A 20,517-nucleotide genomic window follows, 5' to 3' on the forward strand; every position below is an offset into this window, starting at 1 on the left:
TTGTTAAAAATAGATTAGTTGATTATATATTAAATGTATAATTTTGTTTATTTTATTACAAGTTATTTTTCTTCTTTTTTTCGGCTATTTTGTGGTAATAACTAGTTTGAAAGGGCTTATGTGGTACATCGTCATAGCACATTCAATTTTGTGTGTTTTTTGTCTTGCTCAAATCTATTAGCAGTGAGCATCACTGTTGCCCCAACAGCTGTTTAATGCGTAAAACTCACCTCAGTTTCGGAACATGTCGCGCCAATTGAGTTTCAATCCTCAGAAGGAATATGAGTTGATCGAGTACCCCGGCCGAGTGGTAAATCCCGATCGGATGATAGCCACTCTGGGCGGCATCATCAATGTGTCCAAGGTATGGAATTCAACCTGGTTAGGCAACCGGACAGCTTGGTTGATATTCCATTCCATGCGCAGGTTTTGGGCGACGAAGTGAAACGATTGGCATTGCACTTCCATCCGGAGAATCCCTACAACAAACCCACATTTGGGGACTGCACGGATAAGACTGGTGTGCTGCTGTCCATAACCGTGAGGCGCCACAAAAAGGACAAGCAACGGCCTCCGGAATATTTTGTGCGGGTGTTGGGCCACTGCAGCAGGAGTTTCACCTTTGAAAGTGAGTGGATGGTGGGGATTCAATCCACGATATATTCTAATTTCCTTTCACTTCAAGCGCTTTGTGATTTCCAATACCTACCCCTCTGGTCAACTCCCACAAGTGACAACGCAAAGGCTGCCCAGGAGCTCACGTACGCTTTGGACCAGTTGAAACCCAAAAACACCACCGACTTGGACTTCTTTAAGTGAGTAACTTCTCCATAGTCGTGCTTTTTGCACCAAGAGAATGAGATGTTAAAGCATCGTATTTTTCCCACAGACGTCGTCACAGCCAATTGCTGGCGCTGCCCGAATTGTTCACCCATGTGGACACGGTCTACGCGGGCACATATCGTATCGATCCCTCAGAAGACGGCCAACATGAGGTGCTGGGCGTGCAGTCCAAGTCCTCCTACGACAACCAGGGCGTGGTCTCGTTCAACATGGTGGACAGCTTTCCCACTCAGGCAGACTCCCAGAACCTTAAACGACTCAAGGTTAAGTACGTTTCGGATGAGCAGCTGGCATTGGTCAAAAAGCTATTCGATGACTGTCCAATTTGGACACGAATCGCGCTGCAATATGAATCGGGTTTGACTAACGACAAGCTAAAGTGCATCACTCCATCGCTGGCATTTTACTTTAGCAACGGACCGTGGCGCACTTTGTATGTTCGCTTCGGCTACGATCCCCGCAAGGACTTCAATAGTCGCTACTATCAGACCTTCGACTTCCGACTGCGATTCAGCACCGGTCTCTCCGAATTCGTGTACGCCAAGAAGTTTGTAAAGCAGCGGAGGGCGGCGAACGCTCCATTCGCGCCCATCGAGGATCGAGTGTCTGATTTGGTTCAGGACATTGACTATCCCTACTTCGATGAGCACAAGCTGCCGCGCTCCAGGCAATGCATGCTGCGCTACTGCGACGTCCGTATGACAAGGATACAGGAAATGCTGGAGAAGATCCCCACTCCACTCACCGGAGCTGTGTGCAATGAGCGCACTGGCTGGCTGCCGCCGGGATTCGATGCTCAAGTGCGACAGATAGTCTGCGCCTCCATTAGCGAACTTTTGCGCAACCATTACCGCAAGGAGAACCTTACAGCCGAAGTGGAGGCAGTTACGCAGGCCGACGAAGAGGATGAGGACGAGGCCGAGGACGAGGAGACGCAGGAAGAGGACATGGAGCTGGATGAGACGCAAGCCATGGGCAACTCGGAGCAATTCGTAGACAACGACATCGAGCAACTTTTCGACAATATCACAAGCTGAATGGGAATGCTGACTGAAATGATTATAGCATAGAATATTTATAAGTTCGCTTGCTTACTAGTGATTTAAGTTCGTATCGATCAGCTGAAATGAAGAAACCCTTAAACTTGGGATCATGTTCTGTTTGGTGACGTTCTTCAGCTTTCAATAATACATGATCAACTACGTTTTACCCAATCACTTTCGCCCTATTTTGACTATTATTATATTTATCATATCATGCGTTATTTTCCATCCTCGTTAGCAATCAATCTAGTGAATCACCATAGCCAGTTGCACTTGCAAGTTGCATTGTTTATTATTTCCACGAGGCCTAAGTGCAGCAGAAAAGTGTACTTCCCCAGAATTCTCTCCGATGTTTTATTTTATATTAAAGCAAAAACAGAGTTGAATTTTTTTAGTAATATACCCTTTTAAAGTATCGCAAAGTTGTTTAGTTTATTCAATTGAATGAAGCGAAGGCGAGGCCTTTATTCTTTGATAATTACGCAGATAGCTGTGTTAAATTTCATTCTCAATAGCAGAAGCTAAATTTTAAGTCGGCGAGAAGTTCTACGACCGCTGTAAATGCCGGCTGACGGATTACCCTCTCCCCCACTGCCTAGGGCCTGCATCTGTCGAGGAATCGAGGGTACAGGCAGACCTCGCGGATGTGGTAGCGGTTGAGCAGCCAGCAGAGGAAGCGCTCCAGTCCCAAACCATAGCCGCCATGCGGCATGGTTCCATAGACGCGCTGGTCCGTGTACCAGTAGTAGGGCTGTGGATCAATGCCTTCGCGCGCATAGCCCTTGAGCAGCTCCTCGCTGTCGTAGATCCTCATCGATCCGCCCACAATCTCGCCCACATTTGGCAGCAGAACGTCCACGCTCTCGGTCAAACGCTGGTCCTCCTTGCAGCGCTGCATGTAGAAGGACTTGATTTCCGCTGGGAAACGGCACAGCATAATGGGTTCGTTGATGGTATCGGTCATCTTGCGCTCAGGAGCCTCGGGAATATCCTCGCCGAACTCATAGAAGGTGCCATCGTCCTTGGTCACGTTGTTCTCCTTCAGCCACTTGATGGCATCCTCGTAGTTCATGCGACGGAATGGCTTCTGAGGCGGCTTGAAGTCAGGGTTAAGCTCCTTGACCAAGTAACCCCATGGGGACTTCAGAACACGATCCACCACGTCGCAGACCAGATCCTCCAATCGATCAAGCAGCTCATCGAACGTTAGGAACGGACACTCGGCCTCCACGTGCGAGTATTCGGCCAAGTGCCGCCGCGTACGACTCTGTTCCGCACGATAGCTCTGGGAAATGGTAAAGACGTCGCCCAAAGACGGCAGGCAGGTCTCCAGATATAGTTGCGAGCTCTGCGTGAGGTAAGCCTCCTCGCCGAAGTACTTGAGCTTGAAGAGCGTTGAGCCACCTTCTACCTGGGTCTGTACCAGAGTCGGGGGCGTCACCTCGTTATAGCCACGCGCCTCGTAGTGGGCACGGAATGCTTGCGTCACAACGGATCGCATCTTGAGCACTTTCGAGGTGTTCTCGCCACGGATCATGATATGCCGGTTGTCGAGCTGCACGTCCGGTTGCGCTTCCTCGTTGAGAATGGCATCGGCGCCGCCGGGCGGAGCCTGACCAATCAGCTCCCAGTAGTCAACGTTTAGTTCATGCCCTCCCGGCGCCGTCTTTCCTTCTGGAACTAGTTTCAGGGTACCGAACAGGACCACAGAGCTTTCCGTGCTTAGAGTGAGCGCATCGTAGGTCTGGCAGAGCTGATCGTTTAGCACGCACTGCAGGAAACCGGTGCCGTCGCGCAGTGTTATGAATATCAGGGATTTGCCCTGACGACGCAGACGATGAACCCAACCGTAGACCTTGACACGCGAGTCGCGGTTGGCAGTGCCCTCCAAGATTCGAATTCTGCGGGCCACCGGCAGACTGGGATCCTCCGAGATCTTCACCTTCCGGGCATCCTCCAGATTCTGCTGACGCTTCTCCGCATCCTCCGCCTCACGTTGCTGCTTCTCGGCATTCTTGTGCGACTCCCTGACGAACAGTTTCTGAATTTTCTTCAGCTGGGACTTGGCAGCCGGCTCGTAGGGCTCCGCTGCATTCGGATCCTTGGTGTCTACGTAAATCGTGGGAAAGGGCTCCTTGCCCGCATGACGCATCGCCTGCAGGATGGTCTTGAAGGGCTTGGACTCACTGCCATCGCCGGACTCATCACTGCCCTTCTTTTCCGACGTAAAGATAGCACCTGCACATGGTCGTACATATAAACATTGCACATTATAGATCGATAAATCTGGTTCGCTGGCAACGTGGACGAAATAATTGGCCCACTTCTATCACTTAAACGCATGCTTACCCAAGGTTAACTCAGCCAACTGATCGGCGGGCATTTTGTCTGCTTTGTGACTAAGACTTTACTGAGAACTGATTTGCCTTAAATCTCGTTAATACATGCACAAAATTGCATCAGCTTGAAGTCGACAGCTTTGGCAAAACGATACTTCTCGCCGGATAGTCGATAGACACGATGCAAAGCAAGTGCTGGAAAACACCAATTGCCAAGTGGGGGCTGAAAGTTTAAATATGCAACACTTGGATTTTTGGGCGGGAAGTCTTCTATTACATTATAAATAATTGTGTTTATTTCTTAAGAAAAAGTTCTCTGCATAACAGGTTTTTATAAAAAGAACTAGGAATCAGTATGTATTGCTTGTAAATGAGTATTCAACATTAATTTGGTTTTTGAGCAATAAAGTTCGGCGTCATGATTTTTCATTGGTTTTTTTTTATGCAAATGGTCATTGGGTTTTTGATGCAAATTATGCAAAATTTAATGGTTCTTTTTACATTTCCGATTTTTTAAAGTAACTAAATCTGGCTATAAAATATCGGCTCATTTGCAATCCCTCAGCTATTATCGATAAATAAAGTTGCCTTCTCACCTTCGTGAGAAAACGTAAACAATTTAAGAAAACAGAAAATGCCCTCGGAAAACAGGTAAGTACTTGCAGCATAAGTACTTACAAAACTAATTTACTAAATTCAGCTATACTATTTCCTCTCAACAGAATCAAAATCCTGCCCAAGGCGGTGGTCTGCGAGGAGAGCAACCTGCGCGGTGACATCACCTTCTCGTCGGGCTGTGTGGTTCATCCGAGTGCCACCGTTATCGCCGACGCAGGACCCATAATAATTGGGGAGAACTGCATCATAGAGGAATATGCCACCGTAGCACACCGTTTGGAGCCGGGCGCCGTTTGGGATGTTAACAATATCCTGAGCATTGGCACTCACAATGTCTTTGAAGTCGGCTGCCAAGTGGAAGCGGCCAAGATTGGCGACAAGAACGTCTTCGAGAGCAAGTGTTTTGTGGGCCGCGGTGTCACTGTTTCCAGCGGTTGTGTGGTGGGAGCTGGAATAAGGATCCATGGTAGTCAACGTCTGCCCGAAAACACGATTGTTTATGGAGAGCAGGGCCTGCAGCGCGAGGCCATCGACAAGCAGGGATCGCAGACCCTGCAGATCGACTTCCTGCGCAAGGTCCTGCCGAACTATCATCATCTCCGCAAACCCAACTACGATCCCAAGAAGGCGCGCAGCGTGGTTTAGTTTTAAGAACTCTTTATACATATATATATCTAATCCGTCATGTATTCTCCACTTTCATGGCATTAAACTCGGCCATCTCCTTTTCGAACGTAACGATTGTATGGTCACACAGACCCTCCAGATCCTCCAGTCCCCGTTTAAGTATATCTATGGCTCTGTCTCGACGGGATTGGATGCGGAAGTGCAGCTTCTGCTCTGTGGGATGCGGAATTGTGTAGCCACAGAAATCCACCTCCGGGTAGCGGGCTATAATCGTTTTCAGCGCATTTCCCAGCGTGTGGCCCTCGTTGGTGAACACAAAAGTCCGAGATCCTTCGCCGTTTTTCTCATCACCAGCCAGCTGCGGAAAGTATTCAAGTATTAATTACCCACTTTGCATATTTAATGCATTGCCTACCTCTGCCAATGCTCCCATTTTCAGTTTGTTCAAATACTCTTTCGTTTGTTTACAAAAAACGTGCAAGGCACATGCCTCGGCAATCGATGTTAGAGTCATCGAAACATATCGATGTAAGTATCTAAAGACGGCAAGTTCCAATTGGAATGCAATGTAGGTAAAATGTAGAGATGCTTATCCAATTTAAAATTTGACTTAAGCTTAAACAAATCTACACGATAAAACTGTAAATAAAACAAATAACAAATTCAATTTGTGTATGTAAACAAAAGAGTATATCTTCTGAAACATTCCTACTGTTTACTTGTGCCAAGTGTCATGCCCCATTGACTTTAATTCTTGAAAATAAAATGCGTTACTTTTAAATTGTAAGTAACGCATAGATACCGAGGTAGCGTCATCGATGTATCGATAGCACGCCGATGTCTCCACCAGCTCCAGTTCTTGACGCGTTCTGACACGGACGCGGTTTTTGAGCCAGAGCATTAAATTGTGTGTGTTGCTGTTAATTCGCTTCGTTCTGTGGCCAATTTTATTAGGCCAACTGCGAAATCAGTTTTGTGCGGTGTCGGCCAAAAGAAGAAGAAAAGTGTCGCAAACAGCCGCATTAGCATAATTGCAAGCCGCCTTCTGCATACGTGTGTGTGTGTGAGTGTTGGTTTGTTTGAAAGCATCAGCAGAAAAGGCGGCAAGGAAAGAAGCAGAGAGGCGAAGCGGAGCGAAGAAAACAAAAACAAAAAACTGCAACGGCAAACATAATTATTTGCGCAATGCATTCAACGTGAAGTTGCTCCAAAAACACCGACACTCGGCCAAAAACGCATACAACGACGAATCGGCAGTTCATTTTACATGCTTTTTTGCCGTTTCCATCAGGAATTGGCTGCAATACAGGTTTGTTTAATGCCCACCATGTGCTTATTAATAACATCGCATACATAAATAAGCGTTATTGAAAAGCTCGAGTTGTCATTTCAATTTTGTTGACGGCCACGCCCCCCATCTGGTTCCGAAAATTATGCAAATTCATGCGCCCTTTTATTTTTGTGCACGCACACAGCTGCAAACAGGCAGCTACCTCGGCCGCCGTGCAGTCGACGCTGCTGCCCGCGAAGGCGGAAGTGATGGCTAAAAAATACCAGTTCAGAGGCTCAACTAAAGCTTTATCTTGATCGTTACTGTGCCTCCTGTTCTGCTTTTCGTTAGTTATTGCCAATAATGTAGACTTTTATACCCAAATTGTTAAATTTCCTAATTGGCACTTTGCATTCACGTTGGCAGTTTGCATCTTCAATTACCAATTAGGAGAATAACAGTATTCGGTTTCTTAAATTGTACTTTAGGAAATTACATATAACCCAAAGGTTAAATACGATCAAATATGATCTCTTAATAGTTTTTAGCATGGACGGTGCTAACAAAATATTTTATTTAATTTTGTGTATGTATAGTATTTAATCCAATAAGATTTTTAAAAATAAATTTCGCCCCAGGATATGCAGCACTTTATTGCAAATTGCTGTTAGCCAATGATCACTGTAATATGTTTCCACTGGTTGCTATGCTCTCCTCCCCTGCCCCTTGCCCTTCCCCTCTCCGACTCCTTTTCGGCATCCTGCTAACTCCTTTGCACTCATTTGTTCGGTGGTAGCTGACACACACACACACTCACACATGTGCACACATTTGTTGTGCTTTGGTGGTGACTAATGCGGCAGCATGTTCCGTTATCTCATGCGTTCCCCCTCCTCGCGCCCACGCGCCTCAGCGCTTGTGTTGTAATAATCACTTTTCGTGTATGTATGTATGTGCGCCCGAGTCTGTCTCACGTTTCGTTTGGCGCCATGCGTTCCCCCCAATTTGCAGTTGTTGCAATTTAGTCTAGGCTGCGTTCCGCTTCCATTTCGTTTCCCCCATTATGCTGGGCGCCCTTTTGCCTTGTTGTTTTTGTTTTTACTTGGCCTGCAGTGTAAGTATGTATATATGTATTGAGAGCCGGCGTTTTTGTGGCTCGTGTGTGAGTGAGAGCGAGGCAGCTGCTCTCTCCTGGCCGAAAAAAAGTGGCTCGCTCTCTCTCTCTCTCCTGGGCTAACTCTATTCTTGCTTTTATGGGTTTCTTTTGAGTTTGCAATTATTTCGGCTTTGTGGTGGTTACAACAAAGGAACTGCATATAACCGTCACGATCGTCGCAAAAAGGGAGAATAAGAAAAAGAGAAGTGCGAAATGGTTCTGGGAATACGATCCAGAGGGCCCATGTAAATATATAAACACAACATACTATATACGTTCATTTGTACATAGCAACAGCGATTTATGGCCTGTATATAGGGAAAATAACTTCTCTAGCATTTACTCGCGAAACTGATTCGTAAACAATTCACCGACTCGTGTGTAATATATTTTTCCAACGTACAAACAACGCAAACGAGTAGAAAGTCATAAACGCATAGAAAAAGGATGTGGTACTGTAAACCATTTTAAGATTATATTAATTAAATATAAATAAAGCACAACAGTATTCTTTGTGTATAGCTGCGCACGTGAAAATAAATGACAAAAGAGGGGGAGCCCGAATTTGTAAGTCCTCCCTAGAGTGGTATATATTCCATCTTGTGCCATGAATATTGCAAATAATCCACTTGAGGTACAAAATACCTGTCCAGAGTGTAGACACAGTGTGCTGACTTGACAAGGACAGGTTGCAAATTGAATTTTAAAACAAAAATTATATGTATAATGGTACTAACACAAGGATTTTACCGATTCTTATCGCAAATTAATGCATGTTTAACGAATTTTTGAAAATAATTCTGACAGTATTATTTAGACCCAGCAATGGTGTGTCCTTTCGATCATTTATCTACCTTTTTTAATGGTGCTTGCAATATTTTTGGAGGGCCCACTGTGCCAGAAAGTTCCAAGGATGCTGCAGACATCGAAAGCCAAACGAAACGAAATAAAATAAAATACACAGACAGTTTTGGGGCGAAAGGAAGTGGAAGGAGTAGCTGTGGTGAAGAAGGGGCCAAAGGGAAGCCGGGCTCAATAGCAGACAAAAAAGGTAAAGTGGCAATGGCACAAGACGAAGATGAAGAGCACGGAGCAGAGAAACGAGAACAAGGAACAGACGGAAACACGGACACGACGACGTGATATTCCAACATCCTGTGCAGCGAGTCACGAAGGAGGTGGGGAGCGCCATAAAGCCGGAGAGCACGTCAAAGCAGGGGGCGGGGGCGGAGGAGAGCGAAAACCTGTCATCTGCTGCATTCGATACGGGCCACGAATAGTGGGAGGGGGAATCGAGGAGGAGGGAAGAAGACAAAGACGCAGAAGGATGAAGATGCAAGCATTTTTAGAATTCTCAAAATCAACATAAAAACCAAGTAAATAAACGATGGTGGCCAGTCTCAACTACACAACAGGAAAAATATGCAATCAAATATGGATATTTGATCAATAGGTTTGAGTTTCGCACCTTTGCTTTTAATGAAAAACTGTGCATAATTAATTTATTTGATAATTTGTGATTAATATTAATACTAAATAACATACAATCCTTCGGTTGCACATTTAAGATTTATAGGATCAAGCAATACTTACAGCCACATCATTTTTTCCTGTGTATGAAGAGCCAGTCAAAAGGAAGCTGCGCTGAGTTTGCTCCTCTCTCCCTCCCTCTGCTCCTTGCTTCTCTATGTGTGCGTGATCGCTGCCCAGACGCAGCAGCAGCGACGCCGGCAGAGCGACATAAAACAAACAAAAACCTCACATGCATTTTTCTCTTGTTTCGCCTTTGTTCGGGTTTCCTTGTTTTTGGCCTTCGTTGTGTCGGGTATCGAAGTTTAGCCATATTTAAGGAGGATATAATAACAAACCGTAGATCATTTACTTTGTTATATGTATATGATACATGTATGTATATTCCACTAAGAAAATTACATATGGTGTGAAAAAAGTTCTAATTAAGTGTCCTTGCTGGACTATTGGCTTGACTATTAAAGCCAAAAAAGGATTATAGGTCTAAAGTCTATGATTTTGGCTTAGAATAGCGAATCCTTCAACTTGGTAACCTAAACCCCGGCATCCGCTGCTCCCGGGAACATTTAAGCCAGCAAATTTCGAAAAGAGAGTGGCTCTTGATTTGCGGCCTTTAGCTTCAGGTGAATTGAAAGGGAAATGGCACTGTAAGCCACCCAGACATCCTTGTGGTTTTCGCAATTGAAATGCATGTTTTATTCGTGCATTATTTGAGCTTTTTTTCACAGTACGCTCGGAGGGATTTGCATAATACGCCGTAGGGCAGCCGTAAAATGTGTCCGATGCCGTCTGTTGCCGTTGCCATCGCCCATATTGCGGATGGGAGTTCAAGTTGATGTTGTTGATGTTGTTTCGGTGGTGGTGGTTGCTGCTCGAGTCCTCAAAGGACTCGCACCGCATCCCCCGTGTGTGAATGTCCTGTGCCTAGTTTCGTTTCATTTTCGTTTCACTTTTTCCCTTTTCGCCCTGCTGCTTCCCGCTTTTATTGTCGAACTTTACAGCTGCCGCTTTCATTTCATTTTACTTTATTTCACTTTTTTCGTTCTGTCCAACTTGCATTTTTCCCCCGGTTGTGGCTTATTTTTTGGCAGGGTTGCTTTCCACTTACATACATACATACATATATGAATGTATGTGAAACTTGCGACGGCGTGTCGTATGCTCCTGACTTTGATCCTTTTCCGGGGGGTGGGACCTCCGTCGTCTGGCCACCCACCCCTCGGCCGTAACATTAGGGAAAGTGTCTTGCAAATAAATAAATAGTCATGTCAGCCATATTATTAATGCCCGGGAAGAAAGGTTGGTTGGAAGGTGGCTCTGCGCTCGCTTGGGCGGGCGGATGGGTGGTGTGGGTGCTAATCAACCCTCCGAAGAAAAGAGGAACGCATCTTACCCCGAAATACAGGAACTCCCAATACGACAGTGGTAACTAGGAGTAGAGGAGCACATAGTTTATAACAAATATATGTTCATTGTTCGATTATGAATATTTTTCAATAGCTAGGCCTTGGATTTGAAATATAACGAATGGATATTTGTCGATTGAATTGGTATAAAGCTAATAATTGGCAATTCTTCGTTGTTCAACAAATGCGTGTGAATGGATTTTCAATCTTTTGAGTCGCAAGTTGAATGAAAACAATATCAAGGGCTAATCACCTTTGAAAATCAATCCGGAGCGGCGGGCGGGCGCTCACTGTACGCAATATATATGCGACTACGCATTGCTGTCTGTTCGCGTTGGGGTCAACAAACTTTTGGGCCAGCCCCCAGCATCAGTGCGTGTGTGTGTGTCTGGGTGCCTGGTTGCCTGGGTGTGTGTGTATCTGGCTGTGTGCGTGCGGGCGTTTGTTCGAGTGTTGGTGAGTGCGAAAAGTGAACGATTTTCCAGCAGAGCTCAAGCCAAAAACCCCTGCTGAAATCGGCGGACACCAGCACGTTCTACGCATTTTTGTGCATTGACCCCAGACAGACGGAAGACCGCCCCAGCCAAAGCTGCACCCCCGTGCCACACCAACCCAACCCAACTACCCTCCCCCATCCCTAAAGAGCACAAGCACTCATACACACACGCTTTGCTCCCCCTCACACGCACACACACGCACATCTGTTTGTTTGCATAGTACAATGGCAACCCTCGCTGATTTGATTTTCATATGGTGAATGGAATTTGAGGGTGGAATGGATGCGGATTCAACGCCCTGCCGTCGTTGGAGAACACCTTTATCGGGGGGTTTTATGAATTTTGTTGTATTTATTATTTTTTACGATTCTATATATTAAAATGTGCACGCTGCTGTACACAGTAAGGAAATATTACAGGGAGCTAAGCCAAGCGCAAGTTTTAAAGTACATTTAAATTAATTTGAGATTTCAAAGTAAAATTAATATCAAGACAGTTGATTTGTTTAATTTTTAACATTTTCACTTGGTATATTAGGGTTTTACACCCATTTTTCGCATAATAAAATACATACAAATAACAAGTGAAGGCATTGCCAAATTGGAGTCCCCAATTATTTCCCCTTTTTCCCGATTACGCTGCTGGATCTTCGATTGCAAGTTTATGGCGGCATAAAAGTCAAGAAGCACCTTTAATTGCACTCCGTGCAGAGAGCACCACCGCCCGCGAGCTTTTGTTTTAGTGTTATTTTACCTTTGGGGGTATGGACATAAAATGATTTTATTGCCTCCGCCCCCGCGAGGTTATTTTGGGGGTGGTTCCTCTGTACAGATTGATGGGTTTTAGTTGAATGATTGGAGAGAACGACCGGTTGGTTACTCAGTTTCCGTGGCCGTTCTGTCTTTGTTTTCCGCTTTTCATGCTGTCCGTGAAATTCGCCGAGCAACATTATTAAAGGTCATTTACTTTTGTTAACCGTCAGGGGTAGTTTTCTCTCGACTTTCAGGTTCGCTCAACTTCGGTCTCCGATTCCCGGTGTCCTGTGTCCTTGCGTCCTCATGAATATGCGAAAATTTAACGCATGCAAATGGTGGAACTGTCCCAAGAAAACTGTCTTGTAAATGAATCTTTATGGGTCTTGTAAAGAGGGTTGTAAACGGCAGGGCGCGGGGTGCCCGGAACCCTGGGTTCGTGGGAATTTTGTCAAAACTTTTGTTGGGAAATGGCTTTTGGGATGGGTTACGGAGATACGTTTTCGTTTTGCATGAACAGGTTGGCCTGGCCTTTGTTATTAAGTTAGATGCCATTATCGTAATAGGTCTGCGGGGATCTAGTTTTTAGAGGCGGGTAAAGATGAGGGGCATTATCTCGGCTGAAATCTTTCAGGAGAATTTCGTCTCCTTCAAGCTCCATTTGTGTGATTTTCTTGGAACATAAACAGCAGCATGTGTTTCTTTGTTTAATGTGCTTTTGTTGGTTCTTCTGCTGTTGTATTCGAAAGAGCAAAGTTTCGAACTAAGGCAGTACAGTGAACTTCAGCTAAGAGGATTTATATGCACATGTGTATTAGTTTTAGCAATGATTGGTAAAATCTTATCTGTGGTAAATTAATTTAAAATAGTAAGTGAATCCAGTTTCTAGCTTAGCCTGTTTTTACTGTGCCCATCTTTTGGATTCCTTCGTGGCTGCGTCGTTCTTGGCATCCCCCAACTTCGATTCTTCACAGCCTTGAGTTCTCCAGTCTTCTTGCACTTGAAAGCATTGGAAGCCATCCCTCCTTTCTTCCGACTTCCCCCCACAAAAAGTTCACACGCTGCTTGCTTTTGGAGTCTTCGGAATTGTCTTTGAGTTTGTTTGGCTTTCGGTTTACGAGTATATTTGTATGTTCGCAGACCAGACGACAAGCCAGCTGTTAAAGCAAATTAATCTAACAACAATAACAACAGCGGGCCAGAAGAAACAGAGCGGGCAAGAAGAACAGCTCGGGAATTCTCAGACCGACGACTCGAATCCATATTGAAACACAGTATGTTGAAATATACAGAGTATGGTTCAGCTGAAACTGAAATTGCTGATAAAACAATGTAAACGCCTTTGGTTGGAGGTGGGACCAGAAGGAGCCATTTGCACATGCGTACAGTGAGCACTCTAGTAAACAGAACATTGCTCGTTAAATAATTATAATCAATAAATATTCACTAAGTTGGATGCCAGACGTATCTTTTCAATTTCACACCTGCGGTTATTTTGAGACATGATTCATGCATGTTACCTTATCGTTTAGAATAGTGCGATTCCGGATTACGCACATCGAGTATTTCCGATCGACCACTGTAGTCACCACCTATCAAATTCTTCTGTGGTGCCATTTGTTGTTGCTTCCGCTTGTTGTTGTTTAGAAATAGAAATGATTTCACAATGTACTTTTCGTGTGTCGAGCTTAGAGCTTCAGTTGACCGTTTCGTTTCGTTCGGCCAACCTCCCCGATCCACCTCCCGGTTTTCCGCCCCTCCAAGCCCCACCAACAATTCAAAATCTAACGAAAAGAAAGAAATAAGTGACACAGCATACGAGAGGGAATAAAAATAATAAAAAAAAACATAAGGAATAACGACGAAAAACAAAAAAACACGTTTTTCAGACTCGGTTTTGCTGATTTCTTATTAGATATTCTGGTGCTGTTCCCGTCTCGCTCGCTCACTCTGTCGCGCCCCAAAGACACTTATTATTTATTCTTTCGCTGGCCAGCAACTCGTGGCTCTTGGTTTATGGTGATTCAGCTCAAAACGAGAAGTGAATGTACCCGCCCGCCTCCCGGCCCCGCCCCCACAGCTCATTTGGCGCTGGCAGAGCAGTCGGCGTCGAGAGCGACGCCAGTGGGCACTTAGAAAAAAGGTTTTTCGGCTTTGGACAACTTAATCGCTTTTTACAGTGATTAGCTGGAAAACAGTATTGGGCTTCGGTTTCGTAACAACATTTTACGAGGCTTAGAAAGAAGAAGTAACAATGCTTAATTTTGAGTAATATTCGTATGTATCTCGAAAGATACAACTTTTAAACAAATACCATATTTTTAATATTTAGTTCAGATTTAAATAACTTAATGCGTCACAACAAAAAGTAGCTTTCCTCTTTTCATAATTTTCACCCCTAATTAGAGCCAGTAAAACAACATTTTTTCCAGTGTAACTTGTTTTGCATTTGGCGTTTGTGTTCCTTGGTTGTAAAATGTCAGTGTTAAATAATACTGTGTTTAATAAACCAGAAAAACGTAAGCAAATTTACCGTTGTCTGCGGTGACTAAGCGATAGATGCAGTGCAAGGGGAAGCGAGACGGGGAGAGTGCGAGCTTTAAGGAAACTGCAGTTGGGTGAGTGAGACAGCGCACAACTGACTGACTGATTGATGGCCAATGGCCAAAGCAACAATAATAATAATAGCAACAACAACAAGAACAACAGAGAGAACAAGCTTCAAATTGTTGTTGCTGCCGTCAGTGGGTTCTACCGCTTTTCTTCTTCTTCTTCTTCGCCAGTGAAGGTCAATGCTCGTACGCCAACGCCGCTGTCGACGTTCTCCTCCGATTCCGATTCTTCACCGATTTCAATTCTTCAACTGATGGCGACGTTCTTCTCCGATTCTTCAGAGGCTTTGTGTTGTTGATATTGCGTGATGATTGGCCTTTGTCGTTGTTGTTCTTGTTTAGCTAGTAGGTTACACTCGGGAAAATATGATTATGTTTAAATATTACAAAAATGTAGTTTAATTTTTGTGCTTTCTTACCAGTTGCGTTATGCACTTACCTGCCTTTAATTTCCTTCAACTGGAAAGAAATGCCAAATCGTTTGTGGGGTCTTTTTATGTTTGGTCTTCAATTGACGGCTCATTTCTCTTCCCCCTTTTTCTCGGCCAATTCGAGTTAATTTAAGTACAAACAACTTCTAATAAAATGCTATCCATAAAGTTGGTTAATGATAATGATGTTGTTGTTGTGTGCAGGCGTGGCTCTCGGCTGGAGTTCCCTTCATTTAATTCTTCACCCAGCATAGAAGACAATCCATATAATTATGGAATAATTTAATTGTTTCAATTTTGAACTGCGATGCCTGCACTGGGGCACCCCCGAAACTAATGTTTTCCGGGCTTGGCCCCATCGGCAATCTGGCGGAACTTTTGACCGAACGTAACCCTCTGATTGCCCCGAGTACCGAGTACATAGCCCTCCGCAGAGAACCGGGTCTACGTCAAAGTTCTTTGGGGAAATTAGTGGGGAGTAACCCACCCGAAGTGGCAGAGGAAACGTTCAAAGGCCCCTGGGAGAATGAGAGGTCGTTCTTTGCCAGGTTCAGTTCAAAGAACTTCCCACATCTGATTAAAGAAATAATCAAGGGGTGTGCGAATTATGCTGAGAGGGGCTCAAGGGGGATGGGTGAAACGGAACTTAAAAGCAAAGCAAACCTCTGGATCGACCCAAAAGTGCCATTTCCGTTGGACCAAAAAAAAAAAAAAAATTATGTGTAGTCAGAGAAACTTTAAACAGTTGCGTATATTTTTCCATATTTAAGTAAAAATCCCTAAAGACAAGCAAAATCTTAAGAATTTCATAAATTCGTGTAATCTTAATTTGTGCTCCTATCAAGAATACTATAATATTTTCAATGAAATATGTTAAAAAATATATAATTAATCTGCAAATAAATACATTAAAATGTACAAAATATATTTAAAAATAGTTTGTATGGAAACCTATGACGTTTCCTCGTTAGCCAACTTTGACTGTGGACGACATCATAATTTGCCGCATCTAATATCGCAATTCGTAGCGTTGCGAGATGGAGTCGTTGGTCGAAAGGCACGCGGTTCGTTGGCTTTAAGAGTGTATCACCAGCAATTATGAACGTTGACCTTCTGCCGAAACAGAAAAAAGTTTCCACTAAAGGTGAAAGAACACACTCTCGGCCGGAGACCCCAAAATGAAGGTAACAAACACATTAGCAGAGGCTGTGAAATGCCAAATGCGGATGGTCGAAGGAGGTTGACGGCTGGGGCATTCTGAACCCCAGAACCAAGAACCCCAAAGGGGAGAATGCGCCAGAAGAACAAAAGTTGTCGAAAAAGCAAACTGGCAAAGGAGAGGCAGATAATAATAAAGAAGGCACACGCCGTCGAGTGCAAAACAAAGCGAATTTTTGGCCAAGAGCACAGACACAAAAGCCTCTTCGCCGGAGTCACGGGGTCCAAAGCACAGATACTATATATACAGCTGCGGTTAAAATAATAGCACTACTGCAGGTGGAAAGTTGATTTCCTAAAAAAAGGTATTGAATGTTTATTTTTTTTAAAGTCTGATTGCATGAATAATAAGTACCATATGTTGTCTCTCTAAGCAAGAAATTTTGACTCTCTCAATGTAACGGTTCTTTTTGTTTTTGGGCACTTTCTGCAAAAGGGCGCTAAATGAGGCGGTAACAAAAATAGCACTGACCACGTTTTTGCTGAATAAAATTAATAGGAGTGATTGCTTTGGGTTTTTTTTCGACATATTTTGAAAAAAGGAGTTGCATTAAAGGTTTTAATTGAATTTTTTTCAAAAGAAGACCAAAAATTCTCTAGTTATGGGTCGGGGAAAGCATTCTACCGTCGAAAAAAGGAATTTGATTAAAAACATGATCTCTGAAGGTAAAACCTACGCTAAAATGGGACGGTTTGTTGGTTTTTCAAACAAAATGATCCGCAACGCACTTCTGTTTGTCGAAAATAACGAAAAACGTGGAAGAAAACCCTCTATGTCCAACGTGGAGATCAAGCGCTTGGTTCGGCAAAGCAAGAAGGAGCCTTTTAAGCCGGCGACGAAACTGAAGAAGGAGCTTCAGATAGCTGAAAGCGTGGAAACAGTTCGCAAACACTTAAGACAAAACAACCATAATGTGTGCAGTCCCAGAAAAGTCCCGCTTCTGACTGCGAAGCATGTGGCAAAGCGAATCGAATATGCCAAGATACGCAAGGACTGGCCTGTGGAGAAGTGGCGCCACATTTTTGTGGTCAGATGAGAGCAAAATTGTGTTTTTTGGTTGGAAAGGCTCTCGGTCTTATGTTCCGCGTCCACCACGAACTGAAAAAAATCCTCGCTTCACCTTTAAGACGGTAAATCACGGGGGATCCAACATCATGGTATGGGCGTGCTTTTCATACTATGGAGTAAATCCGATTCATATGATTCAAGGCATCATGGATCAGAACATTTACACAGATATCCCGGAAAATGTGATGGCGACATATGCCGAGGATGAAATGCCGTTTTTTTGGACATTTCAACAGGATAACGACCCAAAACACACGAGGAAGAAGGCTCGAAAGTGGTTTGAGCAGAAATCGATCCGAGGAATGAAATGGCCTGCTCAGTCACCCGACTTGAATCCAATCGAAAAACTTTGTGCGGACGTGAAAAAAAGGTTTCTGAAGCCAAACCCAACCATAACGAGGAACTTTGGATTCATGGGGGATCGAGGATCAAGGATTCATGGAGCAAAATTCCTCAAAAACGGTACCAGGACTTGGTGGACTCCATGCCAAGAGGATGCGCAGCTGTCATTGCCTACAATGGTCACGCAACCAAATATTAAGATTCTTTAAACATATTTCTTAAGATATAATCCATTTGTTGAACTCTTATTTTATTTTTTTAGTTCGTTTTAGCAAAATACGAGAAACAGTGCTATTTTTGTTACCGCCTAAATTTGGAGGTTTTTTTTTGTTTTACCAATTATTTTTAAAATATCCATTAGATCTGTTACCAATTTTATTATTTCGATTGAAAATCATTGTAGTATTTAAGATTAGTGGAAAAAATTATGAAAAAATGTCAGAAAATAGAGAAACGCTGGGGCAAACACGAAATGTGCTTTTGGTGCTATTATTGTTACCGCAACTGTATATATACACACGCATACATACAGGCATACTATATGTAGAATATAGATGTGGGTACTATAACCTGGTCGCTGACTTTGGCTCTTTTTGAAAGTTGAAATGCTTGCCTAGGTAGAGCCAATAAACGAGTTTGAAACAAAAGAACAGAAACAGACGCTTAGCTAACCTATCTACCGCCACCCCTCGTGCGCCCGCCCCCTTCCCTCTGACCTCACCACCTTCTTTTTATTTATTTTTTTTTTTTGCGCGTGTGAAGATCGCGAACCGTGGGCGCTTGGGGAACGGATTGGTAACTGGAACAGCCGCTGCGGCATTGAACCGATCCGAGTCGCGAAGCAAACCAGAAAGGAAGGTTGTACGTAGCTTGGGGCACCACCGATTATTCTGCTGCTCCTCCTCCTCGCAGGTCAATCATTCCACACCGAGATTGGCTATCCATCATGCATCTCAACTGGAACAAGTTTTAATACATTTTAGTTACTGCTTAGGCACAAAACTGTTTTACATAAGTTTACATACTATTTCCTGCGTTTCGAATTTCATCAAGCAATACATTTTCTTTTAATGTTAATTACATCAAATCACTACTTGTTTGAATTTGATTTTATTTTACACGATAACTTCTTGATGATCTGATAGCTTCACAGTATTAAACTGACAATAAGATAGCATTATTGCTAAAACAAATAATAATAATATAATTATTTGAAACGATCTTTGATTAACACATTGTTTTCCAAACTGGTTGTTATATCTGTTGGGAATCAAAGGTCAAGAAAATTAAAAAAAAAAAATAGTTGTGTTGTCTGAAGCTTCCGTGAAAAGAAGACCTCTTGCAAAGTCAAATTTCAGTGCATCGGGGATTTCAGGTTACAAAGGTGGACCTTAATGTGTCATCTCCCCAGCAATTATCCGCCCAAGCAACCATCGCCCACCACCCACTTTTCATTAAACCACTGGGCCTGAGAAATTGCCCAAAAAGTGACAGTTAAAGCCGGTCATAATTAACAGCGTTCATCAATTACATGAGTACCGCCCACAAACACACACACACACACAGGGAAACCCACCTTTGGCGACAGACCGCAGTGACAAAGCGGTAAGATGCGGCTCCAACCACCCAACCACCCACCGCCCGCCATTCCATCAACCACCAGACAGCGTCACCCGCAGGCAGGCTCCTTTTTTGTGTGCAGTGCATAATTAACGCAAAGTGTTTCGCAGGGGAAACCAAATAAAAGAAGCGGGGGGAGCAAGTACAAGGGATCCAAAGGACACGTTAGACGTAATGCATGTACTTAAGGGCTTTATACTCTAGCAAATGGCTTCATAATCTGTGCATTAAGTTGGTCGTCATTCAATAAAATATAGCAATTTGGTTCTCAGTTATAATTAAGCATTGCATAACCAGCACACGTATTGTTTAAAGATCAAAATCTTCATTCCTAAGCTTCTTTTCTTAAAGGGCTTTAGATTTGACGAATAAAATAATAACAGTTAATTGGCTATCAAATCTAATTTGATTAATTTATTTCTTTGGTTTCTTTCAGACAAAACCGTTTAACTTGACCAGACGTCGAAAGGAATATATACGGTAGGTAAGAACTTTTAATTGCCCAAATGTGGGATGATGTCCAAGGAAAGGGAATTCAAGGTTGCGTTGTGCTCCATCTTTTCGTTATTTTTTTTTCCTTTTGTTTTCGCATTCGCATAGACAATAAATCTATGTGGAGACCGACCGCTTTGGCATATCCCTCTCTCATTTTCGCCGCCGCGTGTCCTTCGTACTAGAAACCCAATACCTGCCAGCATGTGAAGTGGAGCTCAATGGAGTGAGGGGTCACGATGGGGCAGGCGGAAGAGGGACGGACGTCGGGTTATTCATCATATCTCACGTACGCGTCTGATGTCTGGAGTAGCTCCTCTTCTTCTCATTGGTATGCCATGCGGGCCCCTTTAGAGGGAGAAGGCTGTATGGAGAAAGATAGAGATAGAGAGAGAGAGAGAGAAGGTGCACGTTATTGGACCCCACACATACCAAATGCGAAACATGTGCTAATGCTGTTATTATTTATCTTTTTATACCCGGCACTCGTAAATTTTAGAGGGTATATTGTATTCGTGCGTAAAAGGAGGTACGTAAGGTACGTAAAAGGATACTATAAAAATGGAATTTTTATTATCAAAATTTAAAAGTCTGTTAAGGACAAAAGTTTCAAAGATACGGGCTTACGATCTAAGGAGGAATCGTTTATTCA

At 43.7% G+C, this 20,517-nt stretch overlaps 5 protein-coding genes across 6 annotated transcripts in view; 3 read left to right on the forward strand and 2 right to left on the reverse strand.

Annotated features, from left to right (window-relative positions):
* The first annotated feature begins 207 nt into the window (after nucleotides 1–207).
* LOC117142483 (general transcription factor 3C polypeptide 5) lies at nucleotides 208–2,057 on the forward strand. Its single transcript, XM_033306511.1, has 4 exons — nucleotides 208–364; nucleotides 427–628; nucleotides 686–815; nucleotides 890–2,057. Exons 1-4 carry the CDS (start codon nucleotides 245–247, stop codon nucleotides 1,878–1,880), a joined length of 1,443 nt encoding a protein of 480 aa, XP_033162402.1. The 5' UTR covers nucleotides 208–244; the 3' UTR covers nucleotides 1,881–2,057.
* Nucleotides 2,058–2,321: 264 nt separating this feature from the next.
* On the reverse strand, nucleotides 2,322–4,396 carry LOC117142477 (asparagine--tRNA ligase, cytoplasmic). The gene is made up of 2 exons (XM_033306497.1): nucleotides 4,236–4,396; nucleotides 2,322–4,124 (listed from the first exon to the last, which is right to left on the reverse strand). The coding sequence occupies exons 1-2, from the start codon at nucleotides 4,267–4,269 to the stop codon at nucleotides 2,482–2,484; spliced, it is 1,677 nt and encodes a 558-aa protein (XP_033162388.1). The 5' UTR covers nucleotides 4,270–4,396; the 3' UTR covers nucleotides 2,322–2,481.
* Nucleotides 4,397–4,770: 374 nt separating this feature from the next.
* On the forward strand, nucleotides 4,771–5,576 carry LOC117135196 (dynactin subunit 6). The gene is made up of 2 exons (XM_033295271.1): nucleotides 4,771–4,876; nucleotides 4,948–5,576. The coding sequence occupies exons 1-2, from the start codon at nucleotides 4,860–4,862 to the stop codon at nucleotides 5,486–5,488; spliced, it is 558 nt and encodes a 185-aa protein (XP_033151162.1). The 5' UTR covers nucleotides 4,771–4,859; the 3' UTR covers nucleotides 5,489–5,576.
* Nucleotides 5,484–5,989, reverse strand: LOC117135197 (probable DNA-directed RNA polymerases I and III subunit RPAC2). Its single transcript, XM_033295272.1, has 2 exons — nucleotides 5,886–5,989; nucleotides 5,484–5,828 (listed from the first exon to the last, which is right to left on the reverse strand). The coding sequence occupies exons 1-2, from the start codon at nucleotides 5,982–5,984 to the stop codon at nucleotides 5,526–5,528; spliced, it is 402 nt and encodes a 133-aa protein (XP_033151163.1). The 5' UTR covers nucleotides 5,985–5,989; the 3' UTR covers nucleotides 5,484–5,525.
* A 337-nt stretch (nucleotides 5,990–6,326) lies between these two features.
* LOC117135194 (brain tumor protein) overlaps nucleotides 6,327–20,517 on the forward strand; it is a 38,541-nt gene continuing 24,350 nt past the window's right edge. Inside the window, exons 1-2 of one of the 2 annotated variants that reach the window (XM_033295266.1) lie at nucleotides 6,327–6,779; nucleotides 19,810–19,857. The gene's annotated coding sequence lies outside the window, so the exon portion shown is untranslated. The remainder of the gene's footprint in view (nucleotides 6,780–19,809; nucleotides 19,858–20,517) is intronic. The other variant, XM_033295265.1, reaches the window with a different exon arrangement.

Source organism: Drosophila mauritiana, chromosome 2L, assembly GCF_004382145.1.
Source record: "Drosophila mauritiana strain mau12 chromosome 2L, ASM438214v1, whole genome shotgun sequence".
NCBI lineage: Eukaryota > Metazoa > Arthropoda > Insecta > Diptera > Drosophilidae > Drosophila > Drosophila mauritiana.